The sequence below is a fragment of the Anomalospiza imberbis genome, chromosome 2 (genome assembly GCF_031753505.1).
Source record: "Anomalospiza imberbis isolate Cuckoo-Finch-1a 21T00152 chromosome 2, ASM3175350v1, whole genome shotgun sequence".
NCBI classification, from domain to species: domain Eukaryota; kingdom Metazoa; phylum Chordata; class Aves; order Passeriformes; family Viduidae; genus Anomalospiza; species Anomalospiza imberbis.
Genome location: NC_089682.1, coordinates 546,215 through 569,709, shown reverse-complemented (window position 1 = coordinate 569,709; position 23,495 = coordinate 546,215). Strand labels below are relative to the sequence as shown.

The following is a 23,495-nucleotide window of genomic DNA, read 5'->3' as shown; positions in this document are numbered from 1 at the left end:
GGCACAGTGAGGGCACGGCCCGGCCCATGGAGCTCCGCCAGCAGAGAGCGAGGGCACGGCCCGGCCTGCGGAGCTCCGCCAGCAGAGAGTGACCTGGCCCACGGAGCTCCGCCAGCGCTGGCACCACCACAGCAGCACCACCCCACTGGCACCATCCCTGTCCCACTGGCACCACCACAGCAGCACCACCCCACTGGCACCATCCCTGTCCCACTGGCACCACCACAGCAGCACCACCCCACTGGCACCATCCCTGTCCCACTGGCACCACCACAGCAGCACCATCCCTGTCCCACTGGCACCATCCCAGCAGCACCATCCCAGTCCCACTGGCACCATCCCAGCAGCACCACCCCACTGTCCCAGTGCCACCAGCACTGTCCCACCTCGTGCCAGCAGTTAAGGCCTGTTTAATGCAGAAGCAGCTTTAAGCTGGTGCTGAACATGCTGGATTAATGCCCAGCCCATGGAAAACTCCAGCACTGGTGATGCAGGTGCCTCTGAACACCTTATCTGAGCATCTTGCCTGACGCAGAGAGCGGCTCTGTGATTCATCCCACCTGGAGCCACCACCCGGCTCCTGGAGAGCCAAAACTGGGCACTTCCAGGGCCATTCCACCCTCACAGACATCTCATGGATCCAGTCCTGCTGCCTGGGTGGGACCTTCACAGCCCAAAGCAGGAGCCCCAGGTCAGCAGGTCAATGTTGGCACCTGAAGCTCTGCTCGGATCACCGTGCGAGGGCAGCAACAGGAGCAGAGCAATGGCAGCATGGAATCATGCAGGGATTGGGTTGGGAGGGACCTTAAAGATCATCTCCTCCCAGCCCTGCCATGGCAGGGACACCTCCCACTGTCCCAGGCTGCTCCATCCCCAGTGTCCAACCTGGCCTTGGGCACTGCCAGGGATCCAGGGGCAGTTCCCTGTTTGGTTGAAAATATTGGGGTTGAGCATATTGGGCAGGAATTGTTCCCTGGCAGGGTGGGCAGGCCCTGGCACAGGGTGCCCAGAGCAGCTGGGGCTGCCCCTGGATCCCTGGCAGTGCCCAAGGCCAGGCTGGACACTGGGGCTGGAGCAGCCTGGGACAGTGGAAGGTGTCCCTGCCATGGCAGGGGTGGAACAGGATGAGCTTTAGGGTTGCTCCCAACCCAGACTTTCTGGGATTCATTCCTGATTCCTCCATGCCTGAACTGGTGACTCTGGCCCCAGAGTGGCCTCACCTGCTCCCAGCCTGTTCCATGACCACTGTGACTGCTGAGAGACCCCCCTCAACCTGAGAAATATCCTCCTCTGGTTGCCAATTCCCCTTGGTTTGGGGAACCACACGGGAATGTCCTTTGGAGTCCCAGCACCAGCTCCTGAACTGCCTTCAAAGCTCCTCAGGATCTCTCCAGCCCTGTGGTCACACCTGGCTGGAACTGGAGCCCAGCAACCCCTGAGCAGCTGCCTGTGCCCCACACCTGCCCCCAGGGTCACCCCCAGAGCCAGGGGAGGCCCCTTCACCTGCCTGGAGCCTTGGGAATGCTCCCCTCCATCATGGAAAGCGGGATCCCAGGGCTGCAGCCCCATCCCCAGCCAACCAGGCTGGCTTTATTCCATCCCCCTGCTGCCATTCCATACAAGATGATCCTCCTTGGGCAGGAGATAAGGTGTTCAGGATTGTGCATAAGAAATTAATGTACAAATGGGTTAAAAAGGTGCAGAGACAGGAAAGCTCAGAAATGGAGGAGGAGGAGAGCTCCTTTGGGAATGGAAGAACCAGCAATCCCTGCTCTGGAAAATCCCAGCTGGACACACAGGGCTCCTCTGGCAGAACGACTCAAGACTGAAAGATCCACAGGGACATACTTCCAGTGGAAGAAGGAGTAAGAAGGAATAATTCTGGCAACTTGGCTGTTTCCACAGCCCCAAGGTGAATCCCAGTCTTTCCCACGGCTCCTTGCTCCCTACAGTGCCCATCCATGAACCTGGAATTTTACACCATCTATTCTATTGCAAGGTTTTTATTTCCAGCTTCAGAACTGCAATTCCAATTTGGGAATTTCGCTGTGGAGGGTTCACAGGGATCTGACTGCAGAGAAACTCACTGGGGTGATGTGTTTCTGCTACAGGTTTCTTCTTCCCTTGGGCCACGCTTTTTTCCCTAAGGATTCCCCATTTTTTGCTGGTGTTCCACCCCTCATTTCCCAACTCAGTACTTCCCACCTTTGTGCTCTCCTTCTCCAAGACCTACCCTGCAATGAGCTCTGGAGGGGGACCTCGCTTCCCAGACCCACCACTTCCCTCCAGACACACGTTGTGCCAACATTCCCCAAATTCCCTGCCCAGCACCCCAAGGAAAAGCCCTCCCTGCACAAGGCTGGCACATCCACCTCTGTCCCACGGCAGCCGGCGCTCGGCCGTGCTCCGAAGGGGAGGCTTCCAAAGGAAGCCAAGGCCAGGAGGCTGAGTGCCATCCCCAGGGCACTGGGGCTCCAGGGACAGGTTTCCCTAAGGCTGGCACTGCTCTGTTTATTTAGGGATGCTGAGGGAACACCAGCACCTGGAGGGAGGTGGGAGGGACGGGGCAGCAGGGAAGGAGGTGGGATGGGACAGGGAACGCTGTCACCTCCTCCTGGCCTCACTGGGTCCTTCCATCTCCACCTCAGGGGTAAAATGGAATGAGTCCAACCCCCCAGATTCCCTAACTGCACCCAGGAGCACGTGGGAGCTGCAGCTGAGATTCTTCTTCATCCCACCAGACTCTTCCCGGGGTTAGTACAGGTGGCGATGGCTCAGTGAGGACACATTCATTCATTAGTTCCCGTGCCAGAAAGGTGGAAAACTGGTGGATGTATTTTAGTCCAGAAAAAGGCCAGAGGGCAGAATAAAAAAATGAAAATAAAATTGAAGAGAACCAAACCAGGGTATTTCCAGAGGGACTGATCCTCCGAGGACAGCGAGGAGCGGTCGCTGAACCTGCGCCCGAAAAGCCAGGCTGCATCTGGGGGGCCAGCCAGGTGGGAACAGGAAAGAGAGAGATGGGATTTACTGGGAGAAGCACCACGGGTCCTCAGCAACACACTTGGGCAGGAGAAACTCGGCACTGCTCTCCTGAGGCAGGGTTTGCACACAAAGGAAGAAAATCCTACAGGGAAAGGCTCCCTTGCTTTGGGAACTGGAGTGCCCAGTGCTTGCTGGAGGTGTGTCACCTGCAGGGAGGTGGCTGGGCAGGAGGGGCAGGCAGGTGAGCAGCTGGGCAGACAGGTGGGCAGACAGGTGGGCAGACAGGTGGGCAGGCTCTCTGCCCAGCTCTGGGATGATGGAACTGGAAGTGCTCCCTGGAAACGTCTCACTCAAGGAGTCTCAAGTGCCAAGAAGCTGAGGCTGAAATCGGGGCTGAAGGCTCACACCTGGCCCAGCTGAGGTCCTCAGGTGCCACCTGGGACTGTCCAAGCATCCCTGCCATCAGTGTCCAGCTGGGGCTGTGCCAGGGCTTTATCAGGGATGTCCAGCTCTTTTCTGAGCGCGACTGCTAATGACAAGGAGCAGGATGTCTCCCTTCCCTGAAGCTTTAATGTCCCCAAGCACAGCTGATCCCACAAACTGTGGCTCCAGCCCCCATGTCTGCAGAGCCCTGGGAACACACAGGTACTCCATTCCTCCTGCCCTACCCAAGGCCTCCAAGCTCTGCCTCCCCCTGGTCCCTGCCCCTAGACCTCCCCCAGGCTGAGGGGACGTGGCCCTGGCACACAGGGCACCTCCTGCAGCACACAGTGCCAGCCCTGAGACCCTTCTGCTCCTGCCTCCTGCTCCCCCAAACAGCCCTGGCTTGGATTAAGTCATCCAGAGTGGCCCAGAGCAGCTGTGGCTGCCCCTGGATCCCTGGCAGTGCCCAAGGGCAGGGGCTTGGAGCAGCCTGGGACAGTGGAAGGTGTGCCCACGGCAGGGGGTGGAACTGGATGGGCTTAAAGGTCCTTCCGAGCCAATCCACTCTGTGATTCCATGATTCCATGACAGTGCCTGGATCAGGGTGCTGTGCCCTGCCAGGTGCTGCTCCTGTGCCCCCAGGCCCTGTCCCTGCTCTTCAGCTCTCTCAGTCTCTGGTGCAATACCCAAGGGGAAACTATTTGGAAAATGCCCTTTTGGGAGAAGCAAGGCAGGACCTGGGCCAGCTGCAGGCAGGAACAGCAGCCGGGGCTGACCCCCGGCTGCTGCAGAGAAGGTGACAGTGCCGCCCAGCCCAGGAGCTCAGCAGCTGGGGGGTCACAGGCGCAGGGTGATCCATGCTCAGCCCTCCCTCCGTGGGGTCTGGGCTTGGCAGAGCAGGGACAGCCACCCTGGGAATGATGCTCTCTGTCACCCACAAAGAGGGACGGGACGTGCCCCTGCTGACCCCAAGCCCTGCACAGAGCTGGGAACTGGGGCAGCCTCTGCCCCAGGAGGGTTTGACAGGTCCCTGAGGCTGGCAGACTGCTGCTCCCACCCGGAATGCTGCAGGATGCAGGTCCAGCTGTGCCTCAGGAGGGGGCAGCTTTGAGTCCTTCAAATCCCAAAAAAGTGCTCAGGCCAAGGGGACATCAGGATAATCCCTCCTCCTGTCCCACTGCCATGTCTACCCATGCCTTTGGTTGGGGTTTTTGGTAAATGCTTAAATCACTGAGTTGACCAGAACAGCACAGACAGAATGAAATGATGATTAACAATTCCTAAATTACCAGTTCTGCTGGAGTTAGCAGGCTCTAAACAACCCCAGCAGTGGGGCCTGGCCTCTTAGGGATGTTCCTGACCCTGATGGACCAACTGTGGTCTTTGGGCATGGAAACCCCAACTTGGATCAACCAATCCCTCCTGACGCAGGTGAACTACAGATCCAGGTCTGCTCTGTGCCACAGCCCCCAGCCCCAGCAGACACAGCCCTCGTTCCCAGGGAGCCCCTGCATTCCCAAGGAGCTCCCAGAGCCCCATTCCCAGGGAACCCCCATTTCCAGGGAGCTCCCCCATTCCAGGGAGCCCCCATTTCCAGGGAGTTCCTCCATTCCCAGGGAACCCCCTCTGCCCCATTCCCAGGGAGCCCCCAGAGCCCAGGAAGCCCTCAAGAGCCCCCATTTCCAGGGAGCCCCCATTCCCAGGGAGCCCCCATTTCCAGGGAGCTCCAAGAGCCCCCATTCCCAGGGAGTTCTCCCATTCCCAGGGAGCAGTCCCGTTCCCCGGGAGCCCCCATTGCCCCGTTCCCAGGGAGCCCCCGGAGCCCCCGTTCCCAGGGAGCTCCCCGATCCCAGGGCTGCCGTACATTGGATGGACATGGGTGACACCAGCTCCTCGTCCAGGTCATCCACGTCGTCAGTGATGATGAAGTGGGAGGGGTTGGGCCGGGGCGTGCCCATCCAGCCCGGGTCGATGTTGAGGGCCGAGGCCAGCGAGTGGATGCCGGGGTTGTTGACGATCTGGAAGCCGCAGAGCAGCTCGATCTGCTGCCAGCGGTGCAGCCGCTCCCGCAGCGCCGCCGTCACCTCGCTCAGCGCTTGCCTGGGGACAGGACACACGGGGACAATGCAGGCAGCCACTCAGGGGAGAGCACCCCCCACCTCACCTGGCGTGGATTTGGGTTTTATACAAAACAAGGCTACAACTGGTTTTCTTTTATTAACACACAGACGTGAAGATTTTAAAAGAATGTATTATATAAATCTATCTAACCACTCGGAATCCATTTACAAAAACACCTCAATGAAAGTGTGTCAAAAATTAAAGCTTATAACAAAACCTAGTTAAATAGTTTATGTAATAAATTAAAAAAATAAACATCATAAGTAGAAAAAACTTTAAAAATGAATTTATACATTTTAGTCATCATAATGGTCGTACTAATCATAGTACCTTGTTTTCACCAATACATTCAACAAATAATTAACAAAACTATTAAAAAGGTCTATGTAGTTTAAAGAGAAGGGGGAGATATTTGGGTTAGGTGGGATCAGCTGTGCGTCCTGAAATTTGAGACACTTTTCATTCCAATGCCAGGAATACAGCAATTAAAAAAATGCAGTGGTAGCTGAAGTATCCAGGGTTAATAACAAGGGGCAATGGCTCCCACTGCCAGAGGGCAGGGCTGGATGGGAGATTGGGAACTGGGAATTGTTCCCTGGCAGGGTGGGCAGGGGCTGGAATGGAATTCCCAGAGCAGGGTGCCCCTGGATCCCTGGCAGTGCCCAAGGCCAGGCTGGACACTGGGGCTGGAGCAGCCTGGGACAGTGGGAGGTGTCCCTGCCATGGCAGGGGTGGCACTGGGTGGGCTCTGAGGTCCCTCCCAACCCAAACCATTCCATAACAATCCCTTAAGTATCCTCCAGCCTCCTGGAACCTCATTTTGACAGGACTTTTAATTGCTCCACATAACTGTGATCCCTTTTTTCTCACATGTAAAATCAGAAGGTTATTGATGAAGAGGAAGAAGTCCAACCCCAGGTCATTGAGGACAAGAGAAGTCCAGCAAAATGAGCCCCAAAGCCCCTGCAGAGGTGAGGACACTCCTGCCTGGGACAGGGGAGGGGTGGAAGGGAGGTGTTGAGCAGACACTCACTTTGCAGTTAAGATTTTATGATCTACATCATCCAGAGAGGAACTGTGAGCAACATGGAACGTCCCAAAAAGGGTGTTTCGCTTCTTTTTGATCTTTTCAGCCTGGAATATCAACAGAGAAAGGTCAGAGGAAGAAGAGAACTTGAGGTTTCCTCCAGGCCATGGACATCCTGGATGGACTGGGACAGGAACAGTCCCTGCAGCTGCCTGCACATGTGGGAGTGGTGGGAATGGTGTTGTTACTGAGGAACGTTGTTCTCCCTGACCCTGGGGTGAAGGGATTCCCTAGCAGCAAGTAGCAGGTTGGGGATTTCATACTCCCTTCTCCCAGTCTCCCAAAAATCAGAGGGAAGGCTGAACTTTAAGGGCAGAGCTGGAGTCCCCATCCCTGGAGGGATTTCACAGCCCTGTGGATGTGGCACCTGGGGAACATAGGGCAATGGTGGCCTTGGCACTGCTCAGGGAATGGGTGGACTTGAAGGTGTCCGAGGGTTTCTCCAACCCAAAGCATTCCATGATTCCACAAACCAGGTACCTCACTCAGTGAAGGGCTCTCACACATTGGCTGGTCCCGCCTGTGAACAACCACCAAACACAGCCCAGGGTGTGTGCCCAGGAGGATTTCTGGTTTGAGATTGAGTTTGTGCCACTGTATCAAAAACTGAAGTCTCCTCCCACAGCTTCCATTCCCAGCTCCAGTGGCACGAACCTGGGACTCAGGAAAGCCAAGGATGTGGGTGCAAGAACTGACACAGCCAAGGAAAACTGCTGGAATGTTAAAATGTTCCCAATCAAAGCAGATTAAGGCAGACAGTTTTCCCTCCTGCCAGCTCTGCTCCATATGGCCATGGGGACGAGGACGAGTCACAACAGCTCCCTGGGCTCATCCCTCAGGGCTGGCACACGAAATCCCAGCTCAGGAATGCAGCGTGATTCAGGACCTCGGGATCCCACTGCCTGTGCATGCTCCTCACCTGGAGCAGGGATGGTGCTGGGAGGTGCAAAGCCTCCTGCTCACCCAGAGCAGCAATCCCTGCCCCAGATTCCCAGGGCTCCAACAGCACCCAGGTTGGGAGCTGCCCATCCCAAGAGCCCATGGCTCAGGAGCATCATCCTCATCCTCATCCCCTGCTCACACCTCGCTTGTGCTGCACTTTTACAAGATGCAAATTAAGGCATGAAGACAGAAACTGCCCTTGAGCTGAGGGAGGGCAGGGCTGGATGGGAGATTGGGAATTGGGAATTGGTCCCTGGCAGGGTGGGCAGGCCCTGGCACAGGGTGCCCAGAGCAGCTGGGGCTGCCCCTGGATCCCTGGCAGAGCCCAAGGCCAGGCTGGACACTGGGGCTGGAGCAGCCTGGGATATAACCAAAGTTGTCCCTGCCCACGGAATGAGATGAACTTTAAGGTCCTTCCCAACCCCAGCCCTTCTGGGATTCCATGATGCCACACAACCAAGAAGATGCAGAGAAACCAGCTCTGCAGGCTTCACCCCCCAGACCTCCCCAGGGACCCAGCACGAGGCCGCTGCAGCTCTCACCCCTTCCTTGGCCACCAGCAGCTGCTTCTCTGCGTTCTGCTTCTTGATGTTGTAGTACTGCACCTCCACCTCGTGGGTCAGCTGCAGCCACTTCTGCAGGGCCTCGGGGGCAGCCCAGCTGCAGTGGGACTCCAGCTCCTTCTCCGCGTTCTTCAGCGCCATCCGCACCTGGGGGGAGCGCCCGCGACACCGTGAGCGGCCGCGGGGACACGGCCCCCCCGCGGCTCCCCCCTCTGCTGCCAACCCCCTTCCCAGGCAGCTGCACTGGTCCTGGCAGCAGGAAACTCCTCTGGAGCAGCGGTGCCATGCTGGGGGCTGCGGCAGAGGAGCCACCCACACGGCAGGCTGCTGCTCCTAGCACCAGAGCCTCCCACGCACGGCTCCTGCCACCCTACAGCTGAGCTCCTTCCCCAGAAATTCCCAGCCAGCACTGTACTGAGCTCCCTCTCCACCCCTCCACACCACCACGAGCCACGGGAAAACCCTCTGGAGCTGACAGCACGGTGCACGAGGCTGTTCAAAGGGAATTAGGCCCGCAGAGAAGACACTCTGGGGGTGTTCTGCAGCCTCTAGAAGCTCTGCAGGGCTTGCTGCCTGTCTGTAAACGCCCCAGATCCCCCTGCTGAGGCAGAACCCCTGACAGGCAATCCCTGTCTCACCACAGCTCCGAGCCAAGCCCAGGGAGCTCGTCAGGAGACAACTTCCACACTGGAGAAAGTGAGAAAAATATTTAGACACAAAACATGTGCTGCTGCTCAGGAAAAGAAACAGCCTGGCTGGATCAGCCATTCCTGAGGTCTCTCCTTCCACCCCAGCCCAGGCTCCTGCACACCCTGACACCCCACAGAGATACAGGATTAGAAGGGACTGGGTGAGAAGCCAGTTGAGGACACTGCAGCCTGACAGAAAAGCCTTTAGTGGTGCAGACCACCAAGAACGAACTCGTCCGTTGCAGTGCCCACCCTGTGGAGGGGCTCTCACAGCCCTGGAGCCCGGCAAGCCCTGCAGGAAGGGAAGGTGTCCCAGCCTGGAGCACGGGCAGGATGGCACCACAACCCCGGGACACACTGCAGGGATGGGGCACTGTGCCACCACAGCACCCCGGGGCTCGGGGGGGCTGTGGCTTCACCCTGCACAACAGCTTTGCCTCCCACCCCGAGCAGCTCCCCCTGCTCCTGCAGCTGCCAGCCCACGGGCACAGCCCTTTCCTGGCGGCCGTGGGCGGATGCAGAGCATTTTTGTGAAGGATTGCTCACACTTGGAGCTTTTCCCTGGATGTGTTCTTCTGTAACTTGGTCACGTCTCACCCAGCCCAGTCCAGGGGGGTTTCGGGGAGCCAAGAGCCCTGGGGTACAGGCGGATCCTGGAAATTCTGTATTTTACCCAGAAGGACCGTCCATCCAGGAGCAGCCCCGAGGCACCACACACAAGAGGTCAAACACTTGTACCACTTGTGTGTGATTTAGGGTTGTTTGGTATAAAACTGCCCAAATTAGTCCCAGAGTGCCAAATTCAGTCCCAGACCCCGGGTTTTTCCTGGCTTTTCCCGTCACACACCAGCAGCACCTGTCAGGTGCTGCTCCCACCTCAGCAGAACTCTGACCATCACCCACAGGCATCTGGGGTTTGGGAATACAGAGAAAACATGGGTAGGAAATCTGTCACTTGTTGGTCGGGGTAGAGGAGTGCTGGTAACACCCACGGGAACAATGATTTTAGGGAATGGTGGGAAACGGAAGTGCTGTGGAAGAGGCAAGGATCAGTGGCTAAAATGAGTGTCCACAACCCAAACTCTTGTGGTTCTGCAGGGAATCCATGCAAACAGGAGTAATTTTGTGTGTCTCTATTCTCCTGGGAAGATCTTTAAGACCCCTCTGGATCACTAAGAGCCACAATTTATAAGGAAATTTATATAAAAGTTATACTCTGCACTGGTGAGACCCCACCTGCAGAGCCTCCAGCCCTGGGGCCAACATCAGGAGGATGTGGAGCTCTAGGAGCCAGTCCAGAGGAGCTGCTCAGAGCTGCTCCGGGGCTGGAGCCCTCTGGAGCCAGGCTGGGAGAGCTGGGGGGGCTCACCTGGAGAGGAGAAGCTCCAGGGAGAGCTCAGAGCCCCTGCCAGGGCCTGAAGGGGCTCCAGGAGAGCTGGAGAGGGGCTGGGGACAAGGCCTGGAGGGACAGGAGCCAGGGAATGGCTCCCACTGCCAGAGGGCAGGGCTGGATGGGAGATTGGGAATTGGGAATTGTTCCCTGGCAGGGTGGGCAGGGGCTGGGATGGAATTCCCAGAGCAGCTGGGGCTGCCCCTGGATCCCTGGCAGTGCCCAAGGCCAGGCTGGACACTGGGGCTGGAGCAGCCTGGCACAGTGGGAGGTGTCCCTGCCATGGCAGGGTGGCACTGGGTGGGATTTAAGGTCTCTCCAGCCCAAACCAGTCTGGGATTCTATTCCACAACTCTCTCAGTGTTCTCTGGGTCTGTGGCCCCACTGGGCTCTGTGGAAGGTGACCCGGTGAGCAGGGAGGGATGGATGAAGGTCCTGGGACACTTCTCCATCCCGTACACCCAACTCCAGCAGGACCCTCCAAACCCTCCGGCGTGGCTCTGGTGATCAGACCCAGCTGGTGCAGAAGGAGGTCGTGGTTAATACTCCTGGGAGCAGGGGCCGTGTTGAACAGGGAGGAGCTGTGGGGTCGGGGGGTGGCAGGTTAATGTCACGAGTGTCCTGGAGCGCGGGGCGGTGCTGGGGTTACGGTCACACGGTGCTGCTGGGACTCTGCAGTACTCACCTCCCGACGGCCTGGGCAGCACAGGGTCACGTCAGCTCCCGGGCTCCTTATGGGAACGCAGGGCAAGGGCAGGGGTGAGAGCCGGGCTGCTCCAGGGCTGGGAGCCGGCCGGGGCCGAGGGCTGGGGCACCCGAGGCCACCCAGCCCCACCTGGTGCCCAAAGCACACTGCCCCAGTGTCTGCCTGTGCCAGCAGGGACATCCCAGGCCCCGTGGGGAGGCTGCAAGGCCACAGGAGGGAGGCTGGATAAGAGCACTCCTGGAAACAGGCACTGAGGGGCTCGGGGCTGCTGCTGTCCCAGGCAGGAAGGGAATTTGCTGTTTGCACCCCTGCACTGCCCCAGGGCTCCCAGGACACTTGATCCTGCCTTGCCAGGGGAAGCCCTGGACTCCTGCCTTGGTTTCATCCCTGTCCTCCATGGTGGCAAAAGAGACCGGACTCAGCTGGGAGGATACACACACACATGGCCTTGGAACAGCCGAGGAACCTGCCTGGCTCGTGCAGGTCTGGCTCCCAGCTCCGGTTTAAACTGATCTGTAACTTGGAGCCAGGTGAGAATTGTCCCTTGAGACAGAAGCAGCTACTGGGATTGTGGGTTTGGACTTCCTTGTAGGTTTGGGGAGGTTAAGGTTGGATACTGGGAAAATTTCCTTATGGAAAGGGTTGTCCAGCCCTGGCACAGGCTGCCCAAGGCAATGCTGGAGTCACATCGATGGAGGGATTTAACTGGATGTGGCAACTGGGGACATGGTCAGCGGTGGCCTTGTCTGTGCTGGGGAATGGCTGGACTTGATGGCCTCAGAGGGCTGTTCCAACCCAAGCCTTACACACCCCTCTGATCCACAAGAAAACATGGAAAGCATAACTGAACTCATTCTAAATCTGTCCTAAAACCATGAACACAAATAAAGAAGGACTGCATGGACTGGGGAGGGGGTCAGAAATCCCAGAGGGTGCAGCTCCAGGGCAAGTCCAACCCCTCTGCTCCTGCTGGGATGTCACAAGGTGCCAGCACCTGCCCTGTCCAACACCACAGCAGCCACTGGGATGTGTAATGGACACTATGGAAAAGAGACGTGGGGCTTTTCCTACACAAAGGGGAGTGGGAAAGCAAAGGCAGAAGAGCAGCAGCATCACTGGCTTCAGGGGGGTGGAGAGCAGTGAGGACTGGTGTCCCTCAGGAGCCAGGACTGGCAGTGGCACTGGGAAATGTCTTTGGTGGTGACAGGGACACGGGGATCCAGGGCAGCCCCGCACCCTGGCAGTGCCACGGAGCTGTGGGCACACGCTGCAGGGAAGGGATGGGGCATCCAGAGGCACCTGGACAGGCTGGAGAGCTGGCACCGTGCCAGCCTAGTGCAGCTCAGCAGGACCAAGGGCAAGGCCCTGCACCGGGCTCGGGGCAATCCCAGCACAAACACAGCCTGGGGAGAACGGACTGGGAGCAGCCCTGGGGAGAAGGAGCTGGGCATTGCTGGGAGAAGCTCCACAGGCCCTGGCCACGAGCACTGGGACCTGAAACCCCTGTGCCCTGGGCTGATCCCACAGTGTGGGCAGCAGGAAAAGGGGGATTGTGCCCCAGTGCCCCCACAGGTGAGAGCAGAGCAGCTGGGGCTGCCCCTGGATCCCTGGCAGTGCCCAAGGCCAGGTTGGACACTGGGGCTGGAGCAGCCTGGGGCAGTGGGAGGTGTCCCTGCCATGGCAGGGGTGGCAGTGGGTGGGCTCTGAGGTCCCTCCCAATGCAGCCATCCTGTGTTTCTGTGCTTCCCCAGAGGGATGCAGCAGCAGTGGCCTCAGTGCCATGGCTCAGTGCAGGTGCCTGCCCCAGGTGAGCCCTCACCTGCTCCAGCTCCTGCTCGGCGTACTTCTGCCGGCTGAGCTCGTTCTCGGTGCCCTCGCGCAGCTCCCGCAGCCTGTGTGCCTCCTGCTTGGCAATGCTGATCTCGTCCTGCAGCTTCTTCTCCAGGTGCACCTTCTCCACCTCCACGGAGCGGTGCTCCTCCTGCGCCTTCTGCAGCCTGCAACACACACAGAGCCAGGGCCAGTGCTGCAGCTCCAGGGGCCCCGCAGGCAGCCAGGACCAGGGCTGTCCTCCGGAGCCAGCCCTGTGCTCTGCCCTCCAGAGCCAGCCCTGTGCCCTGCCCTCCAGAGCCGGCCCTGTGCTCTGCTCTGCCCATCAGAGCCAGCCCTGTGCCCTGCTCTGCCCACCAGAGCCAGCCCTGTGCTCTGCTGTGCCCACCAGAGCCAGCCCTGTGCCCTGCTGTGCCCACCAGAGCCAGCCCTGTGCCCTGCTGTGCCCTCCAGAGCCAGCCCTGTGCCCTGCTGTGCCCTCCAGAGCCAGCCCTGTGCCCTGCTGTGCCCACCAGAGCCAGCCCTGTGCCCTGCTGTGCCCAGAGCCAGCCCTGTGCCCTGCTGTGCCCACCAGAGCCAGCCCTGTGCCCTGCTGTGCCCAGAGCCAGCCCTGTGCCCTGCTGTGCCCACCAGAGCCGGCCCTGTGCCCTGCTGTGCCCTCCAGAGCCAGCCCTGTGCCCTGCTGTGCCCACCAGAGCCAGCCCTGTGCCCTGCTGTGCCCAGAGCCAGCCCTGTGCCCTGCTGTGCCCACCAGAGCCAGCCCTGTGCCCTGCTGTGCCCACCAGAGCCGGCCCTGTGCCCTGCTGTGCCCTCCAGAGCCAGCCCTGTGCCCTGCTGTGCCCACCAGAGCCAGCCCTGTGCTCTGCTGTGCCCTCCAGAGCCAGCCCTGTGCCCTGCTGTGCCCAGAGCCAGCCCTGTGCCCTGCTGTGCCCACCAGAGCCGGCCCTGTGCCCTGCTGTGCCCTCCAGAGCCAGCCCTGTGCCCTGCTGTGCCCTCCAGAGCCAGCCCTGTGCCCTGCTGTGCCCATCAGAGCCAGCCCTGTGCCCTGCTGTGCCCTCCAGAGCCGGCCCTGTGCCCTGCTGTGCCCTCCAGAGCCAGCCCTGTGCCCTGCTGTGCCCTCCAGAGCCAGCCCTGTGCCCTGCTGTGCCCACCAGAGCCAGCCCTGTGCCCTGCTGTGCCCACCAGAGCCAGCCCTGTGCCCTGCTGTGCCCAGAGCCAGCCCTGTGCCCTGCTGTGCCCACCAGAGCCAGCCCTGTGCCCTGCTGTGCCCACCAGAGCCAGCCCTGTGCCCTGCTGTGCCCACCAGAGCCAGCCCTGTGCCCTGCTGTGCCCACCAGAGCCAGCCCTGTGCCCTGCTGTGCCCACCAGAGCCGGCCCTGTGCCCTGCTGTGCCCACCAGAGCCAGCCCTGTGCTCTGCTGTGCCCACCAGAGCCAGCCCTGTGCCCTGCTGTGCCCAGAGCCAGCCCTGTGCCCTGCTGTGCCCAGAGCCAGCCCTGTGCCCTGCTGTGCCCACCAGAGCCAGCCCTGTGCTCTGCCCTCCAGAGCCAGCCCTGTGCCCTGCTGTGCCCAGAGCCAGCCCTGTGCCCTGCTGTGCCCACCAGAGCCGGCCCTGTGCTCTGCTGTGCCCTCCAGAGCCAGCCCTGTGCCCTGCTGTGCCCAGAGCCAGCCCTGTGCTCTGCTGTGCCCAGAGCCAGCCCTGTGCTCTGCTGTGCCCTCCAGAGCCAGCCCTGTGCCCTGCTCTGCCCAGAGCCAGCCCTGTGCCCTGCTGTGCTCACCAGAGCCAGCCCTGTGCCCTGCTGTGCCCACCAGAGCCAGCCCTGTGCCCTGCTGTGCCCATCAGAGCCAGCCCTGTGCCCTGCTGTGCCCTTGGGGATGGCAGGGAGACAGTTCACCATGGCTGGGAAGAAAGGAAATTATCAACTGCTGGGTCTCGGTTTATCAGATTTGTTTATCAAATACTGAGGATGCATTTTCTTCGTTCCCCACAGCACACCCAGATTTCCTCTAACGACTCTCAAATTAAGCTCAATTTTCGGTTTTTTCACCCAAGTGAAGACTTGGATAAAGCCAAGCAGGGGAAGATCTGCCAGAGCACATCAGACCACCCAGACGGGACAGATCCACGTTCCTCCCAAAACATCCTGCAAATTCAGACATGTCTTCATCTTGCCTGGACGTTCTTATCCCTCGTGACAGAATTGGATCAGTAGGAATTTGTGGCAGCAAAGAAACCCGGGATCTCTGTGGATCAGTGGGATCCTCCATGAGGAGCTGGCCTGTGCTGGGGCTCCCAGCAGGGCTGTGAGGCTGGCAGGGCATCAGCTGGGCCAGGGACCCCCAGAGAGGACCTGAGTGTCACCCCAGAGTGTCACCTGTCCCAGGGGAGACTGCACCCACCTGGAGCTGTCCCAAGGGGAATTCAACAAAACGCTGGCCCAAGGGAAGACACAGGTAGCCAAGACCATTACCAAGAGGAATTCAACAGAGACACGGAGCTGTCCCAAAGTGAAGATGACAGCGACAAAGAGGTGCCGCAGAACCGAAAACACGTGTCTGACACCAGCTGGGACAGGCCCTGCCACGCCGGCACAGCCCTGCAGCCACCAGGACACCCCACAGCCAGTGCCACTCACAGCAGTGACACACCGCTGACGCGTCCCCCTCGCGCCTGGCCGCGGGGATAACGTGGGATTTGGGGGCACAGCTGGGGGGTCGGCATGGCCGTTTTCGGGTGGGCGGGGCAGGGGCGGCACGCAAGGCCGGGGCCATGCACGGGCACCGGGCCGAGCTGGAGGAGCGGCACCGCCAGAGCCCCATGCGCTGCCGCAGGGCCAGGGCCCGAGGCAGCCGCTCCTGCGGGTAGAACAGACCAGCACCAGGAACCAGCAGTGAGACCACCTCTGCCATGGCAGGGACACCTCCCACTGCCCCAGGCTGCCCCAGGCCCCAGGGTCCAACCTGGCCTTGGGACCCAGGGGCAGCCTCAACTGCTCTGGGCAAGCAGGGGGCTCCCGTTCCAGGAGATTCCACACAATCAGCTCTTCCATACATCCACACGTCTCCAACACAGACCTGCCCACTCCTTCCAGGCTTCAGCAGGATGTGCCAAGACTTGATGATCTTGATGAGTCACTTAATGGACTGGCAAGTGACACTGCTGCAGGGTGTTCTCAAAGGTGCTCTGGAGACAATAAAGGCTGGGGTTTGGAATGAACGTTCCCAACTCCCCAGGAGCTCCCCAGGAGCGTGTCTGAGCTGCTCAGCAAATTCCAGCAGGACGGGAGAGGCATTCTGTGCCTTCCAGAGGTCTGCTCAGCACTGAGCTTCATCCAGCCACTACAGCAGGGCCCTTCAAGCTCTGGAGAAGAAGTCTCTGAGCACAACTCCAGCACAACTTCTCCACAAGTCCCGGAGCACTGGGGCTCTCTGGAGTTTTTGCTGTTCCTGTGGCAGCTGCAGATCCCAGCTGGACCCCGCTGGGCAAGGATGAGCAAGTGAAGGGCTACTTCCCCAAGAGGCCCCCCAAGGCCCCCAGCTCACCTCCCAGTCCCTGGGCTCCTGCCCGGTGCCCTCTGTGGAGGACGAGCCCTCCCGAGCTGGCTGTGCCGAGTACCAGCGGTTTTGTGTTTCTTCCTGAGGGGCTTTAGAGCATTAGTTGAACTTCCCAGGAACATCCACTTGTTTATGTGGCTCTGCCCTCAGCAGCAGGGCCCAAGGTCGCTCCCCACGGGCACAGTCCCAGTTTGGAGCTCGAAGGTGACACCCAGCTGCTCCAGGGATGGACACAGAGAAGGGATTCCTGTCTCCTTCCAGGTGCAGGAAAAATAAACCAAACTTTCTTTGGGAGTGCTTCCAAGCTGTAACATGAAACTCCACGAGGCTGTGTGGAACCAGCCGTGGGCTGGAGGCACAGAGGGGAGTGCCAGGGGAACGTGCCCAGCCTGGCTCCATCACCTGGGAGCTCGCTCCCCTCACAGACAACAACTGGTGCCGCCTCACTGGGGAACAGAGCCCTTCCAGCAACACTCACGGGCAGGATGAACCCCTGGAGGCTGTAACGGGCTCGTAGGCAAGCAGTGGGGCTGCAGACCTGGGCATACACCGTACAGATTCCCAAAACCTGGCTGGCTGCAGCTCTGCAGGGCAGCCTGACATCCTCAGGATCCTGGTGCCTGCACAGGGCACTCACCACACCCCAGGACGAGTACCTGGCATCAAACTCACGCTCGCAGAAGTCCCTGGAAAGGCAGCCATCAGCTCACAGGGCAGCCTAGGTAAGGTTTATCCTCCCAAACTCCACTGAAACCTCACAGAAAATCGTTCCAGCCCCAGACTATCCTGCTCGGTTATTTGCTAAATCTGCCCTTAAAATATTCCACTGCCAGAGCACCCCATGGGTTTGTAAACACCAGGGCTGAAGGCTCTTCCCTGTCCCAGAAGATCCCTATGTCCAGAGGCTCTCTTGGAGCTTGTTCTCCCATCAGTAGCTCTACTGGAACCATTGCAGTGATTCCTGGGAGTAGAGACCCCATTCTTGAGGCTGCAGGTGTTGATCCATATGCCAAAAGCCCAGATATTCCTATTCAATACTTCAAAAGTATGTATTTTTTTCACTTTCCAAGCAACACCCTTCGACTCAGGTATTGCTTCCCCACACAGCTCCAAGAATTCAAGAGGAGATGATCCCCTCTTGATCCCTGATTGCTCCCACTGCTCCAACACGCTTTTTCACCATCAAAAGCCAAGGTGAAACAACCTTGGATGACAAATTCCACGTGAGCTGGACTGCAGGGCAGCAGTGGGACTGGACAAGCTCTAAGGTTCTTTAAACCCAAAGCATTCCCTGGTTCTGTGACTGGGAAAGAACAGCCTGGTCCAGGAGTCCCTGCAGGAGGAGCCAGGCCCCCATCTGAGCTCCAGAGGCTGCTGGCAGCTTTGCCAGGTCCCTCAGGAAGGGGCTGACTGGTGTGAGGCACCACGGCAGCTAAAAACAAGCATTTCCTGAAATCTGAAGGAATAGAACCGTGCAGGAAGAGCTGAGCGCTCCAGCTGGACGGACAAAGGTAACTTACCTCTCCTGTAGGTCATGGAGAGACTGCTCAGCCCTGTGGAGACCCTCCAGGTCCTTCATCATCTTCTTCATGTGCTCCTTGGAGTAGCGGTTCTGGATGTAGGCGAACCAGCAGCCGCCCACGCCGATGACGATGGACACCACCAGCATGAAGTCCTTGAGGTGGTTGTGACGAGTCACTGCAAGAGACAGGGACACTGCTGGAACCCAAGGATCATGGGGAGAACTCCAAAGGGCTCTGCCTGCACCAGGGTGGGACAGCAGAACTCAGGGCAGTCTCACAAGGAATTGCTGCACAGGATTCACCAAGGAAAAAGCTGAGCTGTGTCGATATTTCAGGGGGAAACCAGAAGCTTGACAACATTTATTCAATTTGGAGATACGAAAAGATGAAATTCCAAATCTTCCAGCTCCAATTTGCCTGGCAATAAGTGGTACAGGGGAAACTGCACATAGGAACCCCTCCAGAATGGCTGTGATCTCACAGGGCAACACAAGTAACCAAGAACAAAATAAACACTTGGAAAAACACTGCTGAGATCACAGAGCTGGGGCAGCTCGAGTGTCCAACTGTCGAGTTGCCAAACTTTCCATCAGACTCACAGCTCAGTGTGGAAATTCCCTTTTTCAACAGTTAATTCAAAAAAAGGTGTTGATGCATGTGAGAGGATGAAAGTAATTAAGTGGGGGCTCAAGTGCTAAACCAAGCCCAAAAAGATGAGTCAAGCAGATTTTTTTCCTGTAACTCAACCAAGTGAGTGCTGGAAAAGCCACAAATAAAAGAGCAGCTCAGTCCAGTGAGCTGGGACTTAGGGATCAGTATCCACCAGTTTTGAACCAAACAACAGGCAATTCACACCAGACACAGGGGAAAACACCTGTACTGAGGGGCAGGCCCTGGCACAGGGCGCCCAGAGGAGCTGTGGCTCTGAAGGTGTCCCTGCCACGGCAGGGGTGGATGGACAGGAGCTGGAGCCCTTCCCCAGCTAAACCACATCTGTCACACTGGCAGAGCTGGGGGGACACAGGAGGGGACCTGGGAGGTGGAAACCCCAAGTGGAAAGGCAGAGCACGGCACGGAGTGACCTGGATGGACACGTGGGGACAGGGCTGCTGCTCCCTGCCCATGATGCAGAGGCTTTCCCTGCGGAGGGAGAGGGACAGGACCCCTCCCCAGAGGCCCAGGGGACAGCCGAGCACCATCTCCCCCAGCACCTGAGATCCATCACTCCCCGAAAACAGCCAGAGCAAACCCAACACTCAGAGCTAAACAAGGTGAGCGCTGGCCCCGCTCCCCCTCCGGATGGATTATCACAACATCCTCTTCCCAGGGAGCAGATCCTGGCAAGTGCCTGCAGATCCCTCAGCCTGAATCCGTGCAGTTCCCATCTGGAGAGCAGCGGGGCCGACGTGTTCAGGTGCTTTGTGTTCCACCTTCCCTGCTCTCCTGCCTCCCCCCGGGGCCATTCCCTGCCAGCCCCACCCCAAGCTGGTCCCTGTGCTGCCCCTGGTGCCAGCTGTGCTCAGCTCCAGCACAGCAGCTCTGCACACATCCTTCCTCTGCGCCAGCTCTGCCCAAAGACACAGGGATGAGGAAACTGTGAGGAAAACTCAGCTTGGATGGAAACGTAGAAGCATGGAATGCCAGGATGGGTTGGGCTGGAAAGGACCTCAGAGCCCACCCAGTGCCACCCTGCCATGGCAGGGACACCTCCCACTGTCCCAGGCTGCTCCAGCCCCAGTGTCCAACCTGGCCTTGGGCACTGCCAGGGATCCAGGGGCAGCCCCAGCTGCTCTGGGAATTCCATCCCAGCCCCTGCCCACCCTGCCAGGGAACAATTCCCAATTCCCAATCTCCCATCCAGCCCTGCCCTCTGGCAGGGGGAACCATTCCCCCTCAGCCTGGCCCCACAGAGCAGAGGGGCTCCAGCCCTGGGAGCATCTCCATTTTCTCACCTTCATTGTAGATGCTTTTTTCTGGTATCTAATCCCAACCAACCCTCCTGCAGCTCCAGACCTTCCCCCCTTGTTCAATCATTTCACTTCTTTCAAACCCCAAGCCCAGGCAGAGCTGCAAACCCAGCAGGACATCATCAAGTCCTGCAGCTGAGCAGAACAATGAGTCTGTGATAAAACTGTGCCTCTTCTCCCTCCTTTCCCAAAAAAAAAAAAAAAAAAAGGAAATGAAAGGGAGAGAAGTCTGTTTTCCGTGATGCATGCGGCTTTTCCTGCAGGTGTAGGGTGAGCTCAGGTCTGCCTGCTGCTGGGAGCAGCCACGGCCACACGGGCGCAGAACAGGCTGTGCCAGCCCCGCTGCGGGCCAGGGACAAATCCAGAGGGACTGAAATCACAATCAGCTGCACAGGAACCATCTGAGGCTCTGCCTCCTCCCGGCCCAGGGCCCAGGAGCAGCAGGGAAGGAGCTGAAATTACAGAAGGTTCTCTCCCAAGTTCAAAAGCAGCAAAGCTGCACCTGCAGAGCCTCCAGCCCTGGGACACCAGCAGCAGGAGGAGCTGGAGCTGCTGGAGAGAGCCCAGAGGAGCCGCGGGGCTGGAGCCAGGCTGGGAGAGCTGGGAATGTTCACCTGGAGAGGAGAAGCTCCAGGGAGAGCTCAGAGCCCCTGCCAGGGCCTGAAGGGGCTCCAGGAGAGCTGCAGAGGGACTGGGGACAAGGCCTGGAGGGACAGGAGCCAGGGAATGGCTCCCACTGCCAGAGGGCAGGGCTGGATGGGAGATTGGGAACTGGGAATTGTTCCCTGGCAGGGTGGGCAGGGGCTGGGATGGAATTCCCAGAGCAGCTGGGGCTGCCCCTGGATCCCTGGCAGTGCCCAAGGCCAGGCTGGACACTGGGGCTGGAGCAGCCTGGGACAGTGGGAGGTGTCCCTGCCATGGCAGGGTGGCACTGGGTGGGATTCAGGGTCTCTTCAACCCAAACCATTCTAGGATTCCATGCTTCACCTGAAGTTGTGCTATTTTGTGCCAGATAAATCCCTGAACCACAGGAACAGGACCCCGAAGGACAGACACAGAAAGAATCACTTCATCTTGCTTCGATTATAATTGTACCACGCTCCCTTGCACTTGGATTAATTACAGAGCTCAAGTGGTCAGACCAGTTTGCTGGAGGAAATGGCAGGGCTGGAGTCTGGCAGCAGGAACCAGACCTGGAGGGACAGCAGGAGCCTGCAAATCCACATGGAAACTGGCCATGGAATCTGGCTGAAACCTCTGCCACGAGCCAGACATCCACCCCTGGAGCCCTGGGCTGGGAAAAGCTTCACCCAGCAGCAGGAAGAGCACTGTGTCCACCTGCTGTGATCCCCACAGGCAGCAGGGTGTCTGGATTTAGGAGCCTGCAGGAGGACTGGGGCTCCAATGGAGGCTGCTTTTATCAATGCTTTTACACCTGTGGGGAACAGAGCTTCAAGAGAGGAGACAAGCCCTTGGAACTCTGTACGTGTGCACCACATCTCACTGCCAGCAGCTCAGAGACCTCCAGAGCCCGGCTCCCCTCCAGAGCCACCTCCCCTGAGCATGGGAAAGGAGGTGTAAAGCAGCTTCTGCAGCTTAAAAGGTCACTGAGCACTGCCCAAAGCTGCCACTTGCTGGTGGCTCCTGAAAGGTGTTTTGCAATCCATTCCTGAAGGAATCGGTTCAGATAAACAGCCTCTCCCCATGACTGGAGACAAAGTCATTCAGATGACCAGAAACCAGCAAATTTTACCTTCTGAAAAGGGATCAATCTCTCCTTCAGCAGCAGATGTAAAGTGCATTTCCTCTTCTCACACACCCTGAATATAGAGTCATAGAACCATGGACTGGTTTGGGTTGAGAGGGACCTCCAAGCTCATCCCATTTCACCCCTGCTGTGAGCAGGGACACCTTCCACTAGCCCAGGCTGCTCCAAGCCCCGTCCAGGCTGGCCTGGAAAGCGGGAGCTGAGAGGTGTGTGAGCAGCCCTGGCTCCGGAGCACCACGGCTCCCTGCACACTTTGATCTCCGTGCCCCGGGGAGGGTCAGGCTGCAGGGCAGAACAAACAGAACAGCTCCAGCGTGGCAACAGACATTAATTCCTAGCCAGTACAAGCCATTCACTCTGCAGTTTACACAGCACAACAACTCTGGAAAAATTCCGCCCCCAGCACAGGAGTCACTGGGCTGGAGCCACTGCTGGAGGAGCTCACCCAGGACAGCTCCACCAGCCCTGGCCAGGCCACCAACTCATCAAAAACCTTCACATTTAACATAGGCAATAAATAAAAACCAAACTGTGCCTGTGCAAAAAGAGGCTTCTCAATAACTGTGAGCAAAAATGGCTGATTGTACAAGCCAGGCTTGTGATTTCCTTTCTATGGCTCTGCCAAGCCTCACACTGTGGTCCACACTGTGCAGGCAGTTTTCCCAGGATTGGGTGGGAATGGCTGGAGAGTAGCCCTGGGGAGAAGGACTTGGGGGTGCTGGAGTGGGAGAGGCCAGACATGCCCCAGCCACGAGCACTGGGATCCCAAAATTCCTGTGGTGTTCCCTCTCACGGGCAGCAGGAAAGGGGGGGATTCCCCTCCTCTGTGCCCAAAGCCCAGGAAAAAGCCATGCCAAAGGAGCAGAGAGACAAAAGCACCTTCAGTAGGGAGCAGACAGGAGCCAGAGGGAACTGGGAGCACCTGGAGCGTGGAGATACACATCAGAGAGCTTCAGATCCTGATAAAGCATCAAAGGAGCCCAGGGCCCCCACCAGCCAACCTGAACTTCCCATCCAGCCTGCTGCTCCTTCCCTTCTCCAGAGGTGGGTAGTTCACAGCCGGAGCCACCAGCAGAGCCTCAGGACATGACAGCGGAGCCCCAGGAAAGCCCAGGACACGATGACAGAGCTCCGAGCTCCAGGACATGGCAGCAGCTGCCCTGGGAGCAGGCAGGATTGCTGCCCTCCAGCACCTCTCCCCCACCATCAGCACCACAGAAGGGCAGCAGGTTTTACTCTGTGCACACAGGAGATCCCACAGGACAGTGGGAGATCTCAGCTGCACCTCTGGGAGAGCCCTCTGGGATGGGAATGCCAGCCCAGGATGCTCCAGGCTACAGAGCTGCTCCCATAAATCCAGGACCAACCTGTTCCTGCTCGAGGGGAGCTGTGCTGGGATGACTTCCCTGGGTGAGGCTGCAGTTTGGGTCACCCAAGCCTGGCTCTGGTGCCCAGTCTGAGCAGACTTGGTGGCCTTGGGGGTCTCTGCCAAGCCTGGCAATTGGATTTGGGTACTCACACAGAGGAGGCCCGAAGAGCACCGTGTCCAGAGCCTTGAGCTGCAGCTTCTGCCGGTGGCTGCGGTCGGTCATCTTGAGCACCGTCCCCATCATGGTGGCGTTGTTCACTGCCAGCCTGGGAACAGGGGAGAAACGAGCTGTGGGCACAGCCACCAGGGCCAGCAACAGAGCAGGCACGAGGGGGATGCAGAGCAGGGCCTGGGAGCTCCCTGCTGCCAGGGCAAATCCCTCACTGTTGCAGTCCCTCACCAGGGTGTCTCTAGGACACTTTGCAGCAGCATTTTTAGGACTGGGGGAGCACAGCAAACAACAGGGCCAGGCCTAATTCATTAACCTGACAGCATGAGAGACTGATTTCCCATCAAAACCCATCTTCTGGTGTCCTACCAATCACTAATAACTATTTTTTAACCAAATCTCCATTGCCT

At 58.6% G+C, this 23,495-nt stretch overlaps 1 protein-coding gene across 10 annotated transcripts in view; it reads right to left on the bottom strand.

The window, feature by feature from the left end:
- The window catches only part of STIM1 (stromal interaction molecule 1), a 69,968-nt gene that overhangs the window by 9,626 nt on the left and 36,847 nt on the right, over window positions 1-23,495 (bottom strand). For 6 of the 10 annotated variants that reach the window (XM_068179225.1, XM_068179239.1, XM_068179248.1 and 3 more), the window contains exons 5-11: window positions 23,067-23,182; window positions 17,810-17,987; window positions 12,726-12,903; window positions 8,101-8,268; window positions 6,563-6,663; window positions 5,273-5,508; window positions 2,903-2,983 (exon numbers count right to left, since the gene is read on the bottom strand). In XM_068179225.1, the coding sequence (XP_068035326.1) occupies window positions 2,903-2,983; window positions 5,273-5,508; window positions 6,563-6,663; window positions 8,101-8,268; window positions 12,726-12,903; window positions 17,810-17,987; window positions 23,067-23,182 (1,058 nt within the window). The remainder of the gene's footprint in view (window positions 1-2,902; window positions 2,984-5,272; window positions 5,509-6,562; window positions 6,664-8,100; window positions 8,269-12,725; window positions 12,904-17,809; window positions 17,988-23,066; window positions 23,183-23,495) is intronic. The other 4 variants (XM_068179232.1, XM_068179252.1, XM_068179277.1 and 1 more) reach the window with 1 other exon arrangement.